General features: G+C 44.0%; 1 protein-coding gene across 7 annotated transcripts in view; it reads right to left on the reverse strand.

Annotated features, from left to right (window-relative positions):
- The window catches only part of PLXNB2 (plexin B2), a 351,723-nt gene that overhangs the window by 47,171 nt on the left and 286,056 nt on the right, over positions 1-18,496 (reverse strand). For all 7 annotated transcript variants that reach the window (XM_035128378.3, XM_088676784.1, XM_088676785.1 and 4 more), the window contains 4 exons: positions 15,883-16,037; positions 13,108-13,256; positions 11,107-11,215; positions 2,681-2,817 (listed from right to left, as the gene is read on the reverse strand). In XM_035128378.3, the coding sequence (XP_034984269.3) occupies positions 2,681-2,817; positions 11,107-11,215; positions 13,108-13,256; positions 15,883-16,037 (550 nt within the window). The remainder of the gene's footprint in view (positions 1-2,680; positions 2,818-11,106; positions 11,216-13,107; positions 13,257-15,882; positions 16,038-18,496) is intronic.

Here is an 18,496-nt window from a genome sequence, read left to right on the forward strand (position 1 = left end):
TGCCCCTCCTATAGATAGCTCTTTAGATAGCTTTGCTCAGGGTAGTACTTTTGTTTCATTTTCAATGTCACAAGTGGCTGGAGCATTGGGAAGAGACCACAGTCAGGGTTGGTCTCTCCCCAAATGAACCCATGGGGGAACCTCCTTAAGGGGCCTGGTGCATATGAGTTAACAGCCCAACCCATCATGAGACGATGCCAAATCTATCCCCAGGCTGTTGCTGTTGGGCTGCCAGTGGTGCTCCCAGCCAGTCTTCTTCCAAAGCCCCTCAACATTTGGGCTGCGGATTCCGCATTCAACAATATTGGAGTGTCCCTGCCTGCCCAGAAAAGGACAAATAGTTTTATTTCTCTCCAATAATTTAATGTCAATCGCAGACAACCCTGCCCTCCACAGCCGAAACAAACACAAGGAAAGTGCAATATTAAAGCCCTATTAAGTCATCAGAGTAACAGAATGAACATGACACTTGCAGACAACACTATATGCAGCTTCTGTACAAATTACCCATTTCCCTTGTCTTTTGACTGTAACACTGAAGGTGATCTTCACAAATTTAAAGCACTTTCCTAGCTCTGTTGCTCAGAGCACTGCAATCTGGCACATGTTTTCAGTGTTAGGTGCTGAATTGCCCGTATCTGTTAACATGTTTCCTGAAATGCTATTTGGCACTCTAATGGCAATGTAAAATGTGTATGATTTGGAAGTCATACAGAGAACTTATCACAAGAATTGCACTTCACATTTTACTGTGCTAACCGTGTACTAGTCATCGATGGTTCAGACCATAGCTGTCAACCCTCCTGTTTTTTTTTTTTTTTTGCAGAAAACTCCCTTATTTCAATCCGTTTCCCGCTGCTATCCCAGATTGTTAGATATCCCGTAAATTTCCCGGATTTCAAAGGAAGCAGCTCCTCTCCCTCCCTGCTGGCCAGGGAGGCTCCACTCGCCCCCCCCCCCGACGAGCGAGCAGCCAGCCGCTGCCCGGTAAAACACCTCGCTTGCTCGGTGGCTCACTCACTTGCCGAGTGCTGCCGGAAATCACCTCTGCACATGCCCGGGCATGCACAGAACCGATTTCCGGTGTCGCTCTGCCCATGTCTGGGCATTGGAAATCGCTTCTGCACGTGAGACACGCGCAGAAGAGATTTCCAGTACCCAGACTTGTGGACATGGGCAGCCTGGCATCGGAAGTCGCTTCTGCACATGTCTGGATTTCCAGTGCCACGCCGCTGGGTGAGGCTGCTGATCCCTTATTTTCCAATCCGGAAGTTGACAGCTATGGTTCAGATTGTGCCATACTGTATGACCCTTTCTCAAGAAGGGTCACAATCCACACTACATAAAAAGGAATAATCTAATGTATGCTGCTCAGGTCTTCTTTGAAGTTTGGTGATGAATAATCATCCAATAAAGGCTGATTCCATGAATATCTCTCAGCTAAGACTGAAATCACAGCACTGTGGCAGCTTTTAGCTCAGTTGGTTAGAGCGTGGTGCTGATAACACCAAGGTTGCAGGTTTGATTCCCGTATGGGACAGCTGAATATTCCTGCAGTGTTGGGGTTTATTCATATGTACGTTGTCTAGGATATTATCACTGGAGTGAGGCCACTGTAAGAATTGTTAGTAATGTTTTGTGGAACAATACCCACATGGCGAATCAGGTATGAGCTATGAACCTGAGTGTGCCCCTACTAAAATATATTCGTGGGAAAGGAGAATAATGTGCTTAGCTGCCAAGTATCCCGTTTCTGCGGGAAACCCCCGGATTTTAATCCGTTTCCTGCTGTTCTCCCAAATGGAGAAAAATCCCGGAAATCCCCTGAATTTCCTACCTGCCAGGGAGCCTCCATTTTGGGTGCCACTCTGCCCATGTGTGGGCACCGGAAATCGGGCAGAGCGGCACCGGAAGTCGCTTCTATGCATGCCCAGCTGCTGCAACTTCCGGTGCCGCACCGCTGCTGATCCCACATTTTTCAGCAGGAGACTTGGCAGGTATGATAATGTGAGAATGACCCCTCTGAGGATTGATCTTCCGAGAGCTGTTCATCTAAGTGGCGGCTTGATTCTAAAGTCAAATATGGGGACAAAATCAGTGTGAACTCACACTAATTAGATTTAGATAAAGAGAGAGAAAATGATAAGTTTCCGTTGCATCATCAGAATCTGCGGAAAACAGTCCATGGGGAAAACAGTTTAGGTGGGGCTAGGGTAATTCAGCCCTGAGTGCTCACTGGAAGGACAGATCGTGAAGCACTCAGGAAATCAGCCCAGAGTGCTCACTGGAAGGACAGATCGTGAAGCTGAGGCTCCAATACTCTGGCTACCTCATGAGAAGTGAAGACTCCCTGGAAAAGACCCTGATGTTGGGAAAGATTGAGGGCACAAGGAGAAGGGGACGACAGAGGATGAGATGGTTGGACAGTGTTTTCGAAGCTACGAACATGAGTTTGACCAAGCTGCGGGAGGCAGTGGAAGACAGGAGTGCCTGGTGTGCTATGGTCCATGGGGTCACGAAGAGTCGGACACGACTAAACGACTAAACAACAACAACAAGGGTAATTCAGAGGACATTAAGATGGCTGAAAGTTCTACTGACACAGGTTAGAAATCTACAATACAGATGGCATGACCACACCTAAGAGAGGTAAGGCAGCTTTACAAGTCCTTATACTTACACTTGACACGGTACATTATCGAGGTAAACTTGAACATCTTGAATAGAGCCAGTGTCCAAGTTTGTGCCACTGATAGTTAAGTATGTCCCTCCAGCTTTGGTACCAATTTGAGGACTTATTCCTGTAGGTTCAGGATCCTGTCACAAAGAAGTAAAAAACCGGTTAAATTCAGTTTTTACTCTCACAAAGGCACTTTTCTAGGTTTGGAAATACTACCATGAGGGGGGGAAATGGACCAGGGAAGAAGAAATGAAAGAGATTATGAACCGACTTCTATTTAAAGCTTACACTACTCTAAGCTGCTATTGATTTCAAGGCCTAAGCTTCAACATAATGGATTAGCTGCCTGTTCATTTTTTGAGGATTTCATTTTGGGCTTACTGTTTTCAGTCATGGTTTCAGTGCTTCTTCCTCACACTTTCCTGGAATATAACTGTTATCAATGACAGGAGCAACAAAGCAAGGCCTGCAGTGCTGTGAGGCAATGTGAAAGCAACTGGTTTCGATATTTGCACAGAAGGCAACTCTCCCCCCCTCCTATCCTCTGTGGGAAGTTGGCTAATTTGGAAAGTATCACTTAAAGTAGGTCTGCAAAACGTGTGATAGTATTGAGTCAAATATAGCCCAACACAAGCTTGATAAACTTCCTGCCTGGTGCTGCAAATGTGGGAAGTTGGAAGTGGCAGGCCACATTAAATAGGTGGCAGTCTGCATTCAACTCGGTGACATGTTACGTAGGAGACCTGACTTAGCAAGGGGCTTAGCAATGCTGTGAAAACGTACCGTTCAATGGTTCTGGGACCACCCAAAATTTGCTGCAAGCTCATCTACTATCAAGGCTTTAAAATTGCAACCTAAATGTACCCTGTGCCTCATTGCACAGGGCTAAATCACAAAGGCCAGATCACACCAACGGTTTTTTAGAAGTGCAAAAGCCTTTTGTAAAATTAACATCTCCCATATGTATCTTAAAAAGGTAAAGGGACCCCTGACCATTAGGTCCAGTCGTGACCGACTCTGGGGTTGCGTGCTCATCTCGCATGATTGGCCGAGGGAGCCGGCGTAAAGCTTCCAGGTCATGTGGCCAGCATGACAAAGCCGCTTCTGGTAAAGCAGAGCAGCACATGGAAACGCCGTTTACCTTCCCGCTGTAGCGGTTCCTATTTATCTACTTGCATTTTGACGTGCTTTCGAACTGCTAGGTTGGCAGGAGCTGGGACCAAGCAACGGGAGCTCACCCCGTCACAGGGATTTGAACCGCCGACCTTCTGATCAGCAAGCCCTAGGCTCAGTGGTTTAACCACAGCGCCACCTGGGTCCCCCCATATGTATCTTAGCACAGTATTAATTGGTTCTATTGCATCTGAAAACATGATGCAATTAAGCATAATACCATCACACTTTATCTGCTTTATACTTTTCACGAGCCAGTTTAATCAACTTCAAACAATTAATTCAAAACTTATTCCTCTTCTGTTGTTGTTGTTTTATTTATATAGCCTCTCCCAAATTTGCAATATATTTTGACTAATTGGAACTAACTGCAGCCTTGCCCACAATCCTATCTTCTGTTGTCAGTTCCTTCATGCCTTTTATTCACCAAAATTTATCAAAACTTTTATTTAATAGCTGGAATATCATGCACACCACAATCCTGTGTATGTTTACTTAGAAGTAAGCTCCAGGGCAGCCTTAATGTCTCAGTATTTAAGAACTGTCAAAGTCTTTTCATGTGGAAATGGAATTATGTATGCAGCCTTCAGAATTCAGAGCACCTAATTTAAGAAGAGTCAGACAGCTGCATAATATTAAAATCCTTGCTCACTTTTACAAAAATGTCAACACCAGGCATCCTACAATATTGGTTTAGGGGTAAAGAAAGTCTATGTATGTAGAAATGTGCAACTTTTAGGAGACGTTTTAGATGCTCTTGCAGGAGACACAAGCTTTACATCATAAAAACTTGAGGAAAACTAGAATGCAATGCCACGGAACCATAAATGGCACCCTTAAGGAAAATGCAAGGGAGAGGTGTCTATAAATGCCTCTGTAAGCCCTTATCGATAGCTTACAACCAGCAAGACATCTTGGGGGTGAGTTGCACAAGGGAAACCATATTCAAACCCTGACTTCATTATGATGCTCACCAAGAGACCTTAGATCAGTCATACTCGCTCTTAGTCAAGTTACCTCATCATAGGGGTGTGGTGAGGATAACATACCATAGGATAACTCCTCAAGTATGCAGTTTTCAGGTCTGGGAAGGAAGGGATGGGATGGGAGCAACACTAGGGTTGCCATATTTCAAAAAGTAAAAACCAGGACACCTCCATAATTGTTGAGCTTTTTAGGAAAATCCAGAAGATCCAGGACAAAGTACCACCTTTCGGAAATCCCCCCCCCAAGACGACATCAAATACGATCCCATAAACTACTGTATAAGGATCATATAGCTTACAAGTTGACCCAAACAAGAAAGAACAGGGAAGGGCACCTTCATTACATATCTTTAGGCACCAAGCAGAAATGTTTCTCTATAATCTTTGGCTGATTAACATCTTAGTAACATCCTACGTTTTTTTTTAAATGTGCTTGTGGGAGGGGGGTTATGGTTTTGTTTTTGTTTTATGTTCTCGTTTTGTATTTTTATGTTGTGAATTGCCCTGAGGTCTTCGGATGAAGGGTGGTAAGCAAATTAAATAAATAATAATAAGAATAACAACAACAACAACAACTGGAACACACATTGAAAAGCACTCATAAAAGAACTAATTTTTCAGAAGCCCAGGGAAGCAGCACTCTCTGCAGAATACATTTAATGTTCGGCTGGATTGGCCTAGAATGGAACTCAATGCACTGCAGTGCAAGTCGCAATGATTAACATTTTGCTTTGATATTCAAGAGTACAGCACTCTTATATAAAGCCTAAGGAGCTCTTTTCAATTTTTAATTGTATGTCAGATGGTATTTACTCCCACACTAGAAGCCCGCATTGTCTGTGTGTGTCTTCAGAAACCATGTTTTCAAAAACTATTGCATGCTGTTGCTGTCTTGTTTTTTCTTACAGCTCCCAGAAAGGAGGCAGCAGCCCTTGAAGAATGAACTGAGGCACAGGCCACATGAGCTTCTCTTGCACCAGTCCAACCGAAATGAACAAAAATACTCATAACTGAGATTGGGAAACAAGAGATCTAATGCAAAGTCCAGAGGGAGCCCTGTGGAATACAGGGTTACATATATATATACCAGCTTCCCCCAAACACAATGATGAAAGACTCATGAGCCGCCCTTACTATTGAAGTGGAAGTGCATACCCCATGCACACATGTTCTGTGCGCATTAGAGCCAGGGTGTGTGCCCATACCTGCTGAGTTAGGTAGAATAGTTGTAGTCACTTGGATATGAATCCAGAAACTAAATATACAGGATTTCCCTTTCTGAAATCCTGGAAAACCAATCAGTGGACCAATGTTCTGATTCCATATAAGGCAACTTCTTGTGACCCTAACCACGCACCTACTAACAAAGCTGGTTACAAAAGTTATGTGCATGAAAGAGCCCTTTTGCAACGTAAAAAGAAACGCACACATCCTTGTCCTTTTAATATAATCATCTGGTGCTCAGCAAAGCTGCCTCAGCACACCTAATGTTTTCCTTAATGGGCCAATAAAGTAGGCCAATAAAGCAAGTGCTATAAATTTAATGAACGGCGCTTTTTGGAATGAAACTGCACATTGGGGTTGCATGTAAGGCTTTAAATTTTTTGCTGTTTGGTTAGACAGTGCTGATCTCACAATGAACTAGTTACATCGAGCTGGATTACCAACATCAAACAATTTCATATCGTTATAGCTAATCAGATGGTGCAGATCTATTCTTAAAAACGGAACACTGGGGGCACTGTCATGCAGTGGTTCCGCTCCTTCCTCCTGGGCCGTGTTCAGAAAGTGGTGGTGGGGGATGAGTGTTCAGACCCCTGGGCTCTCACTTGTGGGGTGCCTCAGGGTTCTGTCCTCTCCCCCATGCTTTTTAACATCTATATGCAGCCGCTGGGAGAGATCATCAGGGGGTTTGGGCTGGGTGTCCATCAGTATGCTGATGATACCCAGCTCTACCTCTCTTTTAAATCAGAACCAGTGAAGGCGGTGAAGGTCCTGTGTGAGTGCTTGGAGGCGGTTGGAGGATGGATGGCGGCTAACAGATTGAGATTGAATCCTGACAAGACAGAAGTACTGTTTGTGGGGGACAGGAGGCGGGCGGGTGTGGAGGACTCCCTGGTCCTGAATGGGGTAACTGTGCCCCTGAAAGACCAGGTGCACAGCCTGGGAGTCATCTTAGACTCACAGCTGTCCATGGAGGCACAGGTCAACTCTGTGTCCAAGACAGCTGTTTATCAGCTCCATCTGGTACGCAGGCTGAGTCCCTACCTGCCCACTGACTGTCTCTCCAGAGTGGTGCATGCTCTAGCTATCTCTCGCTTGGACTACTGCAATGCGCTCTACGTGGGGCTACCTTTGAAGGTGACCCGGAAACTACAACTAATCCAGAATGCGGCCGCTAGACTGGTGACTGGGAGCGGCCGCCGAGACCACATAACACCGGTCCTGAAAGACCTACATTGGCTCCCAGTACGTTTCCGAGCACAATTCAAAGTGTTGGTGTTGACCTTTAAAGCCCTAAACGGCCTCGGTCCGGTATACCTGAAGGAGCGTCTCCACCCCCATCGTTCTGCCCGGACACTGAGGTCCAGCTCCGAGGGCCTTCTGGCGGTTCCCTCACTACGAGAAGCCAAGTTACAGGGAACCAGGCAGAGGGCCTTCTCGGTAGTGGCACCCACCCTGTGGAATGCCCTCCCACTAGAGGTCAAAGAGAACAACAATTACCAGACCTTTAGAAGGCATCTCAAGGCAGCCCTGTTTAGGGAAGCTTTTAATGTTTGATGGATTTCTGTATTTTAATGTTTGATGGATTTCTGTATTTTAGAATTTCTGTTTTGTTGGAAGCCGCCCAGAGTGGCTGGGGGAACCCGGCCAGATGGGCGGGGTATAAATAATAATTATTATTATTATTATTATTATTATTATTATTATTATTATTATTATCTTTCTTGCTTGGGTCAACTTGAGCTGTTCTCAGTGATTTGTTCAGTTGGGCAACATTGAATATGTAGTTCAGGAAAAAAAATACTGTCCATAACTTGGCATTAAAGGCTGCTGCACATAATCTTATTACTTGCGGTGGCTACTCCAAGCTACAGGACATGTGATTATGCATGATCAGCTGCAACATCTGATAGAAAGGTTGCATTCAGAGATGACCATGCTGTAAAGATCTGCTGTGAATCTCAGGATTGTGCTCTATCCTTTCTTCCTCCCACAAAGCAGCAAAGGAAGATTTTGGAAGCTTGTCTTCTGATAAACTGCCCACAAACAATGCCCACAGGTGATCTCAGAAACAAAGGCTGTTAAGACAACATAATACAGACTAGATTGCCTGGTTTAAACTTCAGCTGCTGTGACAAAGCTGTAAAAGATCATGTCATGCTTCTGGAGATTTGAGCACCTAGCACTCATAGGAACGTAATCCCTCTAGTGTGGAGTATTCTGTCTCCTCATGTAATAAGAAAGGCAAACCAAGTGAGAGGATGACAGTATTAGTAAAATCACATGCAATGGCCTCACTCACACGGCACTGTTAACTAGTTAAAATAGTTTAATATGCTGGTGCCTGATGTTGAAATTGCAGGTTCTTTGCTATTTCCCTGCTCCTGCTGTGCTGCTGTGAAATAAGCTATGGTCTGGGTCATAGCTGCCAAGTTATCCCCTTTTTTAAGGGATTTTCCCTTATGCTGAATAGGCTTCCTCGCGAGAAAAGGGAAAACTTGGCAGCTATGGTCTGGGTTAGTGTTGCTGACAAATTTCAGGAGCTTGCTTCCCCCAAACAAACCACGAGTGGTAAGCCAAGAATAAACCTTGGTTACTGTTTACGGTTTGTTCGGTGAGAATCAAAGCATGACCCTAGGTTCAGAGGTAACACTAAGCTTGTTTGCAAGCGAACAGTGAGTGGCCTGTGATTACAGAAGCAGGCACTAGCACACTGCCTGTTCATAGAGTTTATTTTAACTATGGCTTAATGTGACACACAAACCAGGCCACTAAGTGCTACAGAGACTGATTGATGATACTTAACGTTCTTGTATACTGGGTGTGTAAAACCAATGGGGGAGTTAGGGCAGAGAGGGGGAAAATATTATCTCTTCTTTCTGCCCAGTAAAAAAAACAGCAAAGTTTTCAGTAAAATTTAATTAGTTGTAGCGTGCTTCATATCCTAATTCTATGGACCAAAGGAAATGTAAGTTATGGCATGATGACCCTACAGTTTTCAGACACGAATTGTTAGCCTGGTGTCCATTTACAGACGCAACTCCAAGGTAAAAGTGGAGGCGGTCAAAGAATGTCCATCTCCTTTTAGAATAAAATTATCTATTCCTCTTTTAGCTGGGTGAGAGGAGGGGGAAAGAAAATATAATTAGCTGAGAATTGGTGTGAAAAGTCAGAGGGAGGAAAAGAAACTACCCATAGCTTGGTGACCTCATTAAATTAGCAGTTCAATTCTTTCTTTTCCTCTTACACTGCATCTTCCCAGTAACCAAGGGAATTTTTCAGCGAAAAGGCAAGTTATGCTTTTCAAGCCAAAAATCTTTAACAGCTGTCATTTTGGAATGCTAAAAGAATGGAGATCCTGGAAGAAGAGTCATATGTAACTCCGCAGTAATGAAAATTAGAAATGCAATGCTGCTATTATTATTAATAGCAAGAGCTAGAATTACACAGTGGAAGTCTCACGTACTCTAAGCTGCCCACCCCTGTCATGACCGGCAATACAGATTTGCCATGCATGCCCCTCATTTTCCAATTCTGGCCTCGCATTATACAAATATCCAACTCCTTGCTTCTTGTGACTTGACCACATCCACTTCCTCTATGTGGTTATTCAGCATGAAAGCTGAAATAGCCCAGGCAGAAAAATGAATCCTCAAGAGAATAACCTAACCTTGACTTCCCATATGACACATTTCACTAGTTTTGTTTTAAAATACCAAAAGTGACAGCTGAATTTAAAAATAAGCCTGTATGTTGTATCTATCCATGTACACTTACCTATGCCTTACAAGCACTATAAGGTCCTGCAAGTTTTAGGGCTGCAACTGCGGCAAGGCAATTGAAGGCCTATCCTTTGGCATGGTGACAAGGTGGCTAAGTGTATATCTCACATGACTTACATCAGGCATCCCCAAACTGCGGCCCTCCAGATGTTTTGGCCTACAACTCCCATGATCCCTAGCTAACAGGACCAGTGGTCAGGGATGATGGGAATTGTAGTCCAAAACATCTGGAGGGCCGAAGTTTGGGGAAGCCTGACTTACATCATGCTGTCTGTGCCAGAGACTCTATTTATGGAATTAAGCAACCCAACTGAAAATGTTTTAGGATTTCTACTATCATTAGGTACTGTTCAATGACTATACATCCATTCTCCCATGAGCTGTTTCTTGAAGTATGGCCCATTTCAAAGCCAAATATGTTTTTCTGAGGGTTGGCTGAGAATTCAAGCAGGGGTGTTCAACTATGCAGCCACCCGTTTGGATTGCTGTAAGCTGAACCGAGGCAGGCACAACCCACCCATCCCCAATCTTGTCCCTTGTGCCTCTCTGCACCTTTAGCTGTCCACTGGATGCTGCTCCTCTCTCAAGGCAAAACCCAAACCTCACTTTGGGTTAGGAGGGCAGTTTCAGCCAGTGCATGGCTTCCAATGAAGACTCTAGCAGGCTGTCTATCCAGTGGAAAGTGATGCACAGAGCATCTTCTTCTACTGTACAATTTGTGGGTTACAAACTCCAAAGCCCTGGCAGTAAATGATGCTCTGTGCATCATTTGCTCTTACCTGGGCAGCCCCCCCGGACCCTCCAAACTTCCCTGGCTATCTATACAAGCTACTAACCTATCCTCCTTCCCCAAGGTGGGACTTTTATGCCTTGGAAGAAGTGGGTGAAGTAGCAGGCAGAGGATGGCTTGAAGCTGCATCTCTTGAGCATAAAGTCAAATGCCCTAAGAGTCCCTTTGTGACTGGATGAGCATTAGGCCTCTAAGGGATGGAAGCATGTTTGGATGAGCACAAGGCTGCCCATCCATCTCTTTTCTGTCTTCTGTAGTACAGTACATGTGCTGTATCCACATTATTTATAACAGGCTATCTCTATTATATTTAGTAGACTTAAGCATTCTGTTTCAGCAGAATCTCCAAGGTTCCAAATGAAGGAATAAAAACCAATGCACTGTTTATACACTTACGTTCGACCCAGTCAAAAATGGAAAACAAGATATTATGTGTTAAATAAGGCAAGCTATTGACAAGGACAGACTCACCTGATATGTAAACTGCACTTCGTTTGTTGATCTGCCTTGTTGTCCATTTACATCAACTTCAATTTCACCTTCTTTTGCTTCTGGCACACTTCCAACCTCACATACAATCCTAGTTGGAAACAAGGTAAGCTTGTACATAAAAGATCTGATATATATATTTCTTGCAGTCCATTTTTAAATAAAATAAAATCTAACAGTTAAATAAGACACCATTATAGAAGCCTCAAAAGTAATACAAGGTGGAATAAACTAGAATCGGTCACGCAAATGATCTCTGGGAGAAGATCACCCTCAAGCCTTCATTATGTAGAAACCATTAAAAAATGGCACACCATTCCTTTTCACAAGATGAATTCACAGGTTTATTTCTCAAAGAAATAGAAAAACCCAGACTCACACCTTGATTTCCCCATCGGAGGTGCATCCCACCCCCCGGATGGGTTGTTTTTTGTTTGTTTTTGGCAGATGTATTCTGCAACATGTCACTGATGCAATACAAGTGCATCAGTGATGGAACCGTTCGCACATCTTTTTACTTTACTAGTTGTTCTGCAATACTTCCTCAATACTACCGCATTATTGCCATCTGGGGGACACTCATATGCTACAGTGCAACAACAGAAGGATAGAACACCCCACCCCAAGGGCGTACCCACCATGCGGCAAGTTAGGGCAGCTGCCCTACTCTAGAAGCAGGGCTGGTGGGCAGAGGCGGAGCACAGCCCGGCGGAGCGCGAGTTCGCCATTCCCGCCGCACCGCGCCGCACCCTCCCTCCAGCTCCCCGGCGCGCCCTCAGGCAAGGCCAAGCGCGGCGGGGAACCAGGGAGCGCGGCGCGGTGGGCGGGAACGCCGAACTCGCGCTGGGCTGGGCTCCGCCTCCGCCCACCAGCCCTGCTGCTAGGGAGGGGCACAGCCCGGCGGAGCGCGAGTTCGCCGTTCCCGCCCGCCGCGCTGCGCCCTCCCTCCAGCTCCCCGTCACGCCCTCTGGCAAGGCCAAGCGCGGCGGGGAACCAGAGAGCGTGGTGCGGCGGGCAGGAACGCTGAACTCGCGCTCCGCTGGGCTGGGCTCCGCCTCCGCCCACCAGCCCTGCTTCTAGGGAGGGGCACAGCCCGGCGGAGCGCGAGTTCGCTGTTCCCGCCCACTTTGTGGCCCCTCCCCTTCCGTGCCTTGGCCCCTCCCCTTGCCCCCCCCCTAGTTTTGATCCTGGGTACGCCCATGCCCCACCCCCCTGAATGTTTGCATTGTGTTACAGGGTTTTAGTAGGAAGCTATGGGACAAGTACTGATGGGAAACAAAGTCTGACCAACACAAAATGTTTTGCAAGTGCAAACAGTATTGAAAGCATATAACTGCCCCAATGCTACCATGAGCACAAATAATCATGAATGTACACTAACAGGATACCTGGATGCCTAACATTTGCCAAACTGAATTAAAACATTTCCAATGTTCATTTTAGAAATGTGTTTTTAAAATGAACATAACAAAGCTACCTTTTCATAATATTTGTGTACAGGATTACAAAAGAGGTGGGTTGTTTTTTGTTTTTAAAAATGTGTGCAAGGTTGTAAATGTTTACTATATGAGACTTTCCTGAAGTGACACCATTGGAAATGTAAGCTGCATGAGATTACTTACAAATGTCTCCAGGTCAAAATAAATTAGTGCATAATTGAGTCTGGATAAGCAACAAACAAGTTAGAGCTTTAAGATCATAAATATAAAGGTGGCTGTTATTACAAGTCTCTAACATAATTACATGTATAAAGTACAACAGAATAAGCATAAACATTGCAGTTGTCTCTAGAATTACAGCTAAACACATCAAATAGTTACAACTCATTACCATACAGAAATGCTCAAGAAGTTATACCGTATATTTAAAGAAACCAACTGCCATTTTTGTCAGGACAGTTGTTTTATTTCACATTTCTATGAACCTTCAGCAAATAGGTAAAAACAAACAAACTGGCATTCAAAACATTGGACAATTACTTACTTGGTAGAAACAGAGTAGAATTGTTCTCTAAATATACATTCAGTGCCTGCCACTGTTATACTTTTGACATCTTCAGCATTTATGCCCAAATTAGATCCCATTATGGTCAACAAAATTCCACCGCTCAGTGGTCCGTTATTTGGTTCAATCTGAGCATAAAGAAAGCATACTTTAAAAGTCACAACATCATTGTAATAACCAACCAGCAGCTTAAACAGTAAGTTCACAGACTTGAAGGAGGAATACAAGTAGTTTGGGTTTTGGCCAGAATTTACAAGATTTGAGTTTTGGCCAGAAATCTGGAAAATTTTCATTTTTATTCTGGTTGTAGTGGATGCGCATGCAAACTCTGAGATTATATATCAGTTGAACCCTACCCCTAGTGGCAAGGCTAGTTAGGAAATCTTGACATTTTAATCCTATTTGTGCAGTTTTTAGAAGAAGGAGTCCTTGCCCTTTGTGGTATAGCTAACAAAACCAGACTAGCCTTAGAAGTAATTCAAGTTAAGTCTGCTACTGTATAATAGCTATAGCTCAATGGTTTTTCAGAACACGTCTGTTGCTCTAACACCATCCCAAGACCCACAGGCATATATGCATGCACAAATGGTTTGTCTTTGTTCTGCACATAACTTTATATCTCCTGTGTTAAAAACGTACAGTGAGAGCTCAATACATTCCTCTGCACCAAAAAGGGCATTTATCACCTTGGCAAGTTCTCAGAACCACGTCTTTTGACTCTAGAACAATAGTTTTTGTACTGTTGTCAATGTGGACACCTTGGAACATTTAGGTACTTCCTGAGAGCAATGATATTTTATATCCTACAGAGTACCACAAAGTACTCTACTGAAATATCAGATTTGTTTTTTTCTAAGAATTGAAAGGTAGGGAGCTGCAAGCCTTTGTGTTTAGGCGGGGGGGGGGGGACGGGACATCTGCTTTACAAGAGTTTCATGTCCTAGGGGTATATTTAAGGCTCCCACTGATATTTCTTTTCCCCCTTTAGGGAGAATGATGCACGGTTTTTTAAATATAAGATTTTACTATGAGGATGGATTGCAACAGAATTATACCTGTAAAGGGACTGTGGTAAAAGAAGGGCAGTGCAGAGTGCCTAGGGATGTAGACCAGGAATGGCCAGCTGTGATACAGAAATAGTGATGCCCAGGCCAAAGATAGGCCAAACAGATTTGCCCAGGGCTTCTGATCCCCTTTCTCTAATTGACATCCCTCCCTGCTCTGAGGATGAACTTCAGAGGACTCTAAGGCCAGCCTTGCTGCCTCTGTCCCTGAGAACCTGAATTTTCCAACCTATTGGGCCCCAGATGCAAAAATTCTGCAAAAGAAGGCAGGAAATGATAAAAGTGCTGGCAGTCTGAGATCCAGCAACACTGGTAGATCTTTCTGTGGACTTTCCATGGCCTCTTCTGTTATGTGGCTGCCTACTCCTCAGAAATCCTAATTGCCTTTTTGGAAAAACACACACCTTGAGAGCCAACAATGTTTTACTGTAAAATGTCAAGTCTAACGTTCTTCTCAATATTATAAAATCAATAACAAGCTGCATCATTTCAAACACCTGACGGAAAATGGAATTCTACTATACTTTATTACATCACCGGGTTATAACTATTATATATAGCATTCCTGCCTAGTGGAACACCTAGCATTTCATCCAGTTTATAACTGTGTTGTGGTTGCTTAAGGAACCCGATGGTATCTCCTTTTAATAGAAAAAAAAATACTGAAACAGTTATTTAGTTGAGTGAACTACCTCTGAAGCAGGTTCCTAACAGGCGGAGATACCTTTTGAGGTACCATTCTGCTTACAAATGTTCTTTTTAATGTTCTGCTACAAATTTAGAACTGTGGAACTAGTTAGATAAGCTGAAGGCCGCAGGATTGCCACATGTCCTCTTTTCCCAGGACATCTTTCTTATGATGAGAGAGTTGTTATGGAGATCCATAGTTAAAAATAGATGTCGGCAACTGTGCCCTCTAGGACTAGACTTGTTGAACTAAAGCTCTTTGGAAAGTCAGAAAATGTAAAAAGCAATCTGGGCAGAACAAAGTATGTAATGGATGAAGCTGCAGACTCTCCTGTCTAACCATAACTGTTTTAACACAATGCCTGAATAATGTAAGTGTATTAGTCTGGCTTTCTACCTTATTGCCACTAGCTGCTAGCAATGTACAGTGATGATTATATCATCTCACACACTGGGCAGTTCAGATGCAACATTCTTGGCTTTGTTAAATGGAGATTGTTATGTCTGAACCAGCTTACTGGGTTAAGTCAGGTGCTAAGAGGAGGTAAGGAAAGCAAAGATGGACCAGCAGTATGTCCACACATCTCGTAAAGTTCAGCCCCTTAGTGGTACAGGAAATGTAACGGCATGCCTCCTTCCGTAGCTGCTCTGGTGACACAGCTACTCCTGGGATCTGAGACAATGAAGGCAAGGCAAGAAACCATGCTATGAACTCCTCCCCATGTAACCTAGGAGCAGCCTGCCATTGCAGCACTACTGGAAGACACTCCTAGGCTATAGGTACTGGTATGCAGCCTTTTCCTTTTGGTTTGTTTAGACAAAAAGCCAGTTCTAATGCTCCACTAGCACAGTGACTATTCACCAAGTGGATCTTAAAGAAACAGACAGAGTCTCTTTACTATGGGACTTCACAAGTTTGCAACAGTTCTTCAGAATTCCATAAATACTTTGCAAGCTGACTTGAGTTGACTTCATGCTATGTTATGAATGATGCAGAAATTACCATAGTAATGACTGGAGGAGGGCAGGTGCTAGTGGCAGCAGTACACCGGCCAGTGTAAACACAGCTGTCGTCACACCAGACACACCGATACGCAGGATTAGCTGCGAGACACAAGCTGCAGTCATCCCGGCCATAGGAACAGCTGTATAGAGTCACTGTAAAAATGGAAAACAAATCATATACATGTTTCTAGCACCAGTTACTATTACACCACTCTGAGAAATTCAAACCCACATAAATCCTGATGTGTATCCAACAGCGCAGCATCATCAAGGTACAATCATGGCGCTCATGAATACCACAATCTGTGACTAACCACCAACTCAGCTGCTTGGGGAAATAACCGTGGCAGGAGCAGCCCCGTTCTCCTAGCCTGGACATTTGTCATCTGCTCTCGAATCTGATCCTGGGTGCAGGAGGAAGGTGCTTCCAGGTGTGTGTTGCTTTTTGCAAAAATGTGAGAACTGCCATGGACAGAGGAATGCAACTCATCAAGGCTCCTCCTGAGAGTATTCAAACTGCTACCTGATCAGCTCTCCAAGGAAAGAATTGTACCCTGTCCGCCCCTCCCCCCCTGGCCTGGGTGTGTTATGCAAATGTAGATTTGAGAGAATGGGACTCCCTCTCTACTGCTATCTGTAAGCTGCTATGGGATCCTCTTTTTTCTTTTTTTTGCAAAAGGCATAAAAAGGAGCATAAATGCTGCAAATAAATAACAAATGAGCGACTCAATCAATCTTTGCATCTTATAACCTTTCTGACTTTCAGTAATGTAGTTAAGTGTCCTAGCCACACAGCTTCATCAAATTATTGATACATTAATGCACTCTTAATGATTACTATAACTTGCAAAGGAAAGTAAGATAATGTGGGGGAGGGGGAGAAAAAGCAAAATAATGGGGCCCTTCAATTTTGGTTTTATTGCATTCAGTAGCCTGACCAGGCTCATGTACAGACAGACCACCAGATCTGGGGTTGGAAAGTAAATTTCGTGCAGATCAAAGTGGGAGAAGACCATGGGAGCTTTGTTGTTGTGTTGGCTTCCTGTGCAGCACAAGTGTGGGCTCCTATGCTTAAGCCATCTAGTGATAACTTGTTTAGCAGATTAGCCTTTCTGCAGATTAGCACATTTTTTTCTGAACTGTCAGGACGGCAAATAGTCGGAGGGTTCTACCTTTGGGCAGGGGAACTGAAAAAATAAGTGACTAGAAGAAGTTCCTTTGTTAACCGTGGATTTAGATTTAGCTGAGATGTTATTTCAAATGAAATGCGCATGGGTGGATGGGCAGTGAGAGTTGTAGGGGTGCTATGTTTAGAGGTTTTCAATACGCAAGTTCATTCTTGTCTGGAGAGCTTTCTAATCAATCTCAGGTGTCTGGAGCAAAAACAGCTAGCTATTCATAGTTAACTTTAAGATAAACAGACCACACTAAAGCTTCGAAAAATTCTACAACTTATTGTTGTGCCGTGAAAAGCAGAATTCAGACAGCGTAGTGCAATAATATATATTCATGCACACGCCAAGATGGTTCAACTTATGCCTCCACCCAAGGAGTCCTGCAGCAAGGACCAAAGGTTGATGGATGGGGTCAGAGACCAGGATTGGGAGGGCACCGGGGAGCACTGGAACCATGATAAAGGAATTGCTGCCACTTCTAGTTATCATGGCCATGAATCACAGAGGAAAACAGAGCACCTCTTAAGCCTGTAACAGCTTTGTGTTCACTGAGGGGTAAAGTTAAGAACAGAATTTGTAATATGTGGAGTCCTTCTGAGATCCAAGCCATACTCCATACATGACTGAAGAGCATCATGGCCTAATTCCAGAACACAGAGAGTAAATCCAGGGTGCTGTATAATTAGGACCATGAACCAAGTTGGAAGCAATAACTCTCAAGCCTTCGTGTTTGAGCACATTTTTGATGGGCAGTCAGATCACCAACTTAACTGGAAACAATTAGCGCTCAAGTTTACTAACTAACATTTTAGTTCTAAGTAACTAAAAAAACCCTGAATATAAGGGGGGCTCCCTTCTGATTATTTGGCTCAACAAAGCTATAATTAACCTTCCTGATTAGCATGGAAGGAATGGGAAGGAGTCCTCAGAGTTGACAATTTCAGAATAACTCACATTACGCTAAAAAACAGCTATAGTGCATTACTGTGTTCTGAAACCAGCCTTCTTTAAAAATAGCACCCACTTGCTCAGCATGACCCACAGTGTTTATTCAAAGTAGTTAAACTTGCTAGCTGAGCAGAAGCTTCCTTATTTATTAACTGTGAATCAGAAACTTGGGTTCTGTTTCTTTCTCGGTCGCAAGACATAATCCGCTTGCCAATTCATTCAAGGTAATATGCTTGCACACATGATGCTGAGCAGCAAGAGTTCAATGCTTGTCCTGCAATCAATGACTAACTGGATGGAAAACTGGACAAGGTTGACCAGGGCTGGTCAAGGCACTGACTGCCAGAGACTAAGCACAAGATGGCAATCCTTCCTGTCATGTACAAGAGTTTACCAGATTGGCAGCTGAATCTTCTGGAAACAGGACTGAGGGTTGTCCTAATCAGAGCAGACCCACTGAAAATAATGGGCATAACTAAATTAGGTCCA

This window comes from Zootoca vivipara, chromosome 9 (genome assembly GCF_965207765.1).
Source record: "Zootoca vivipara chromosome 9, rZooViv2.hap1.1, whole genome shotgun sequence".
Classification (NCBI taxonomy): Eukaryota; Metazoa; Chordata; class Lepidosauria; order Squamata; family Lacertidae; genus Zootoca; species Zootoca vivipara.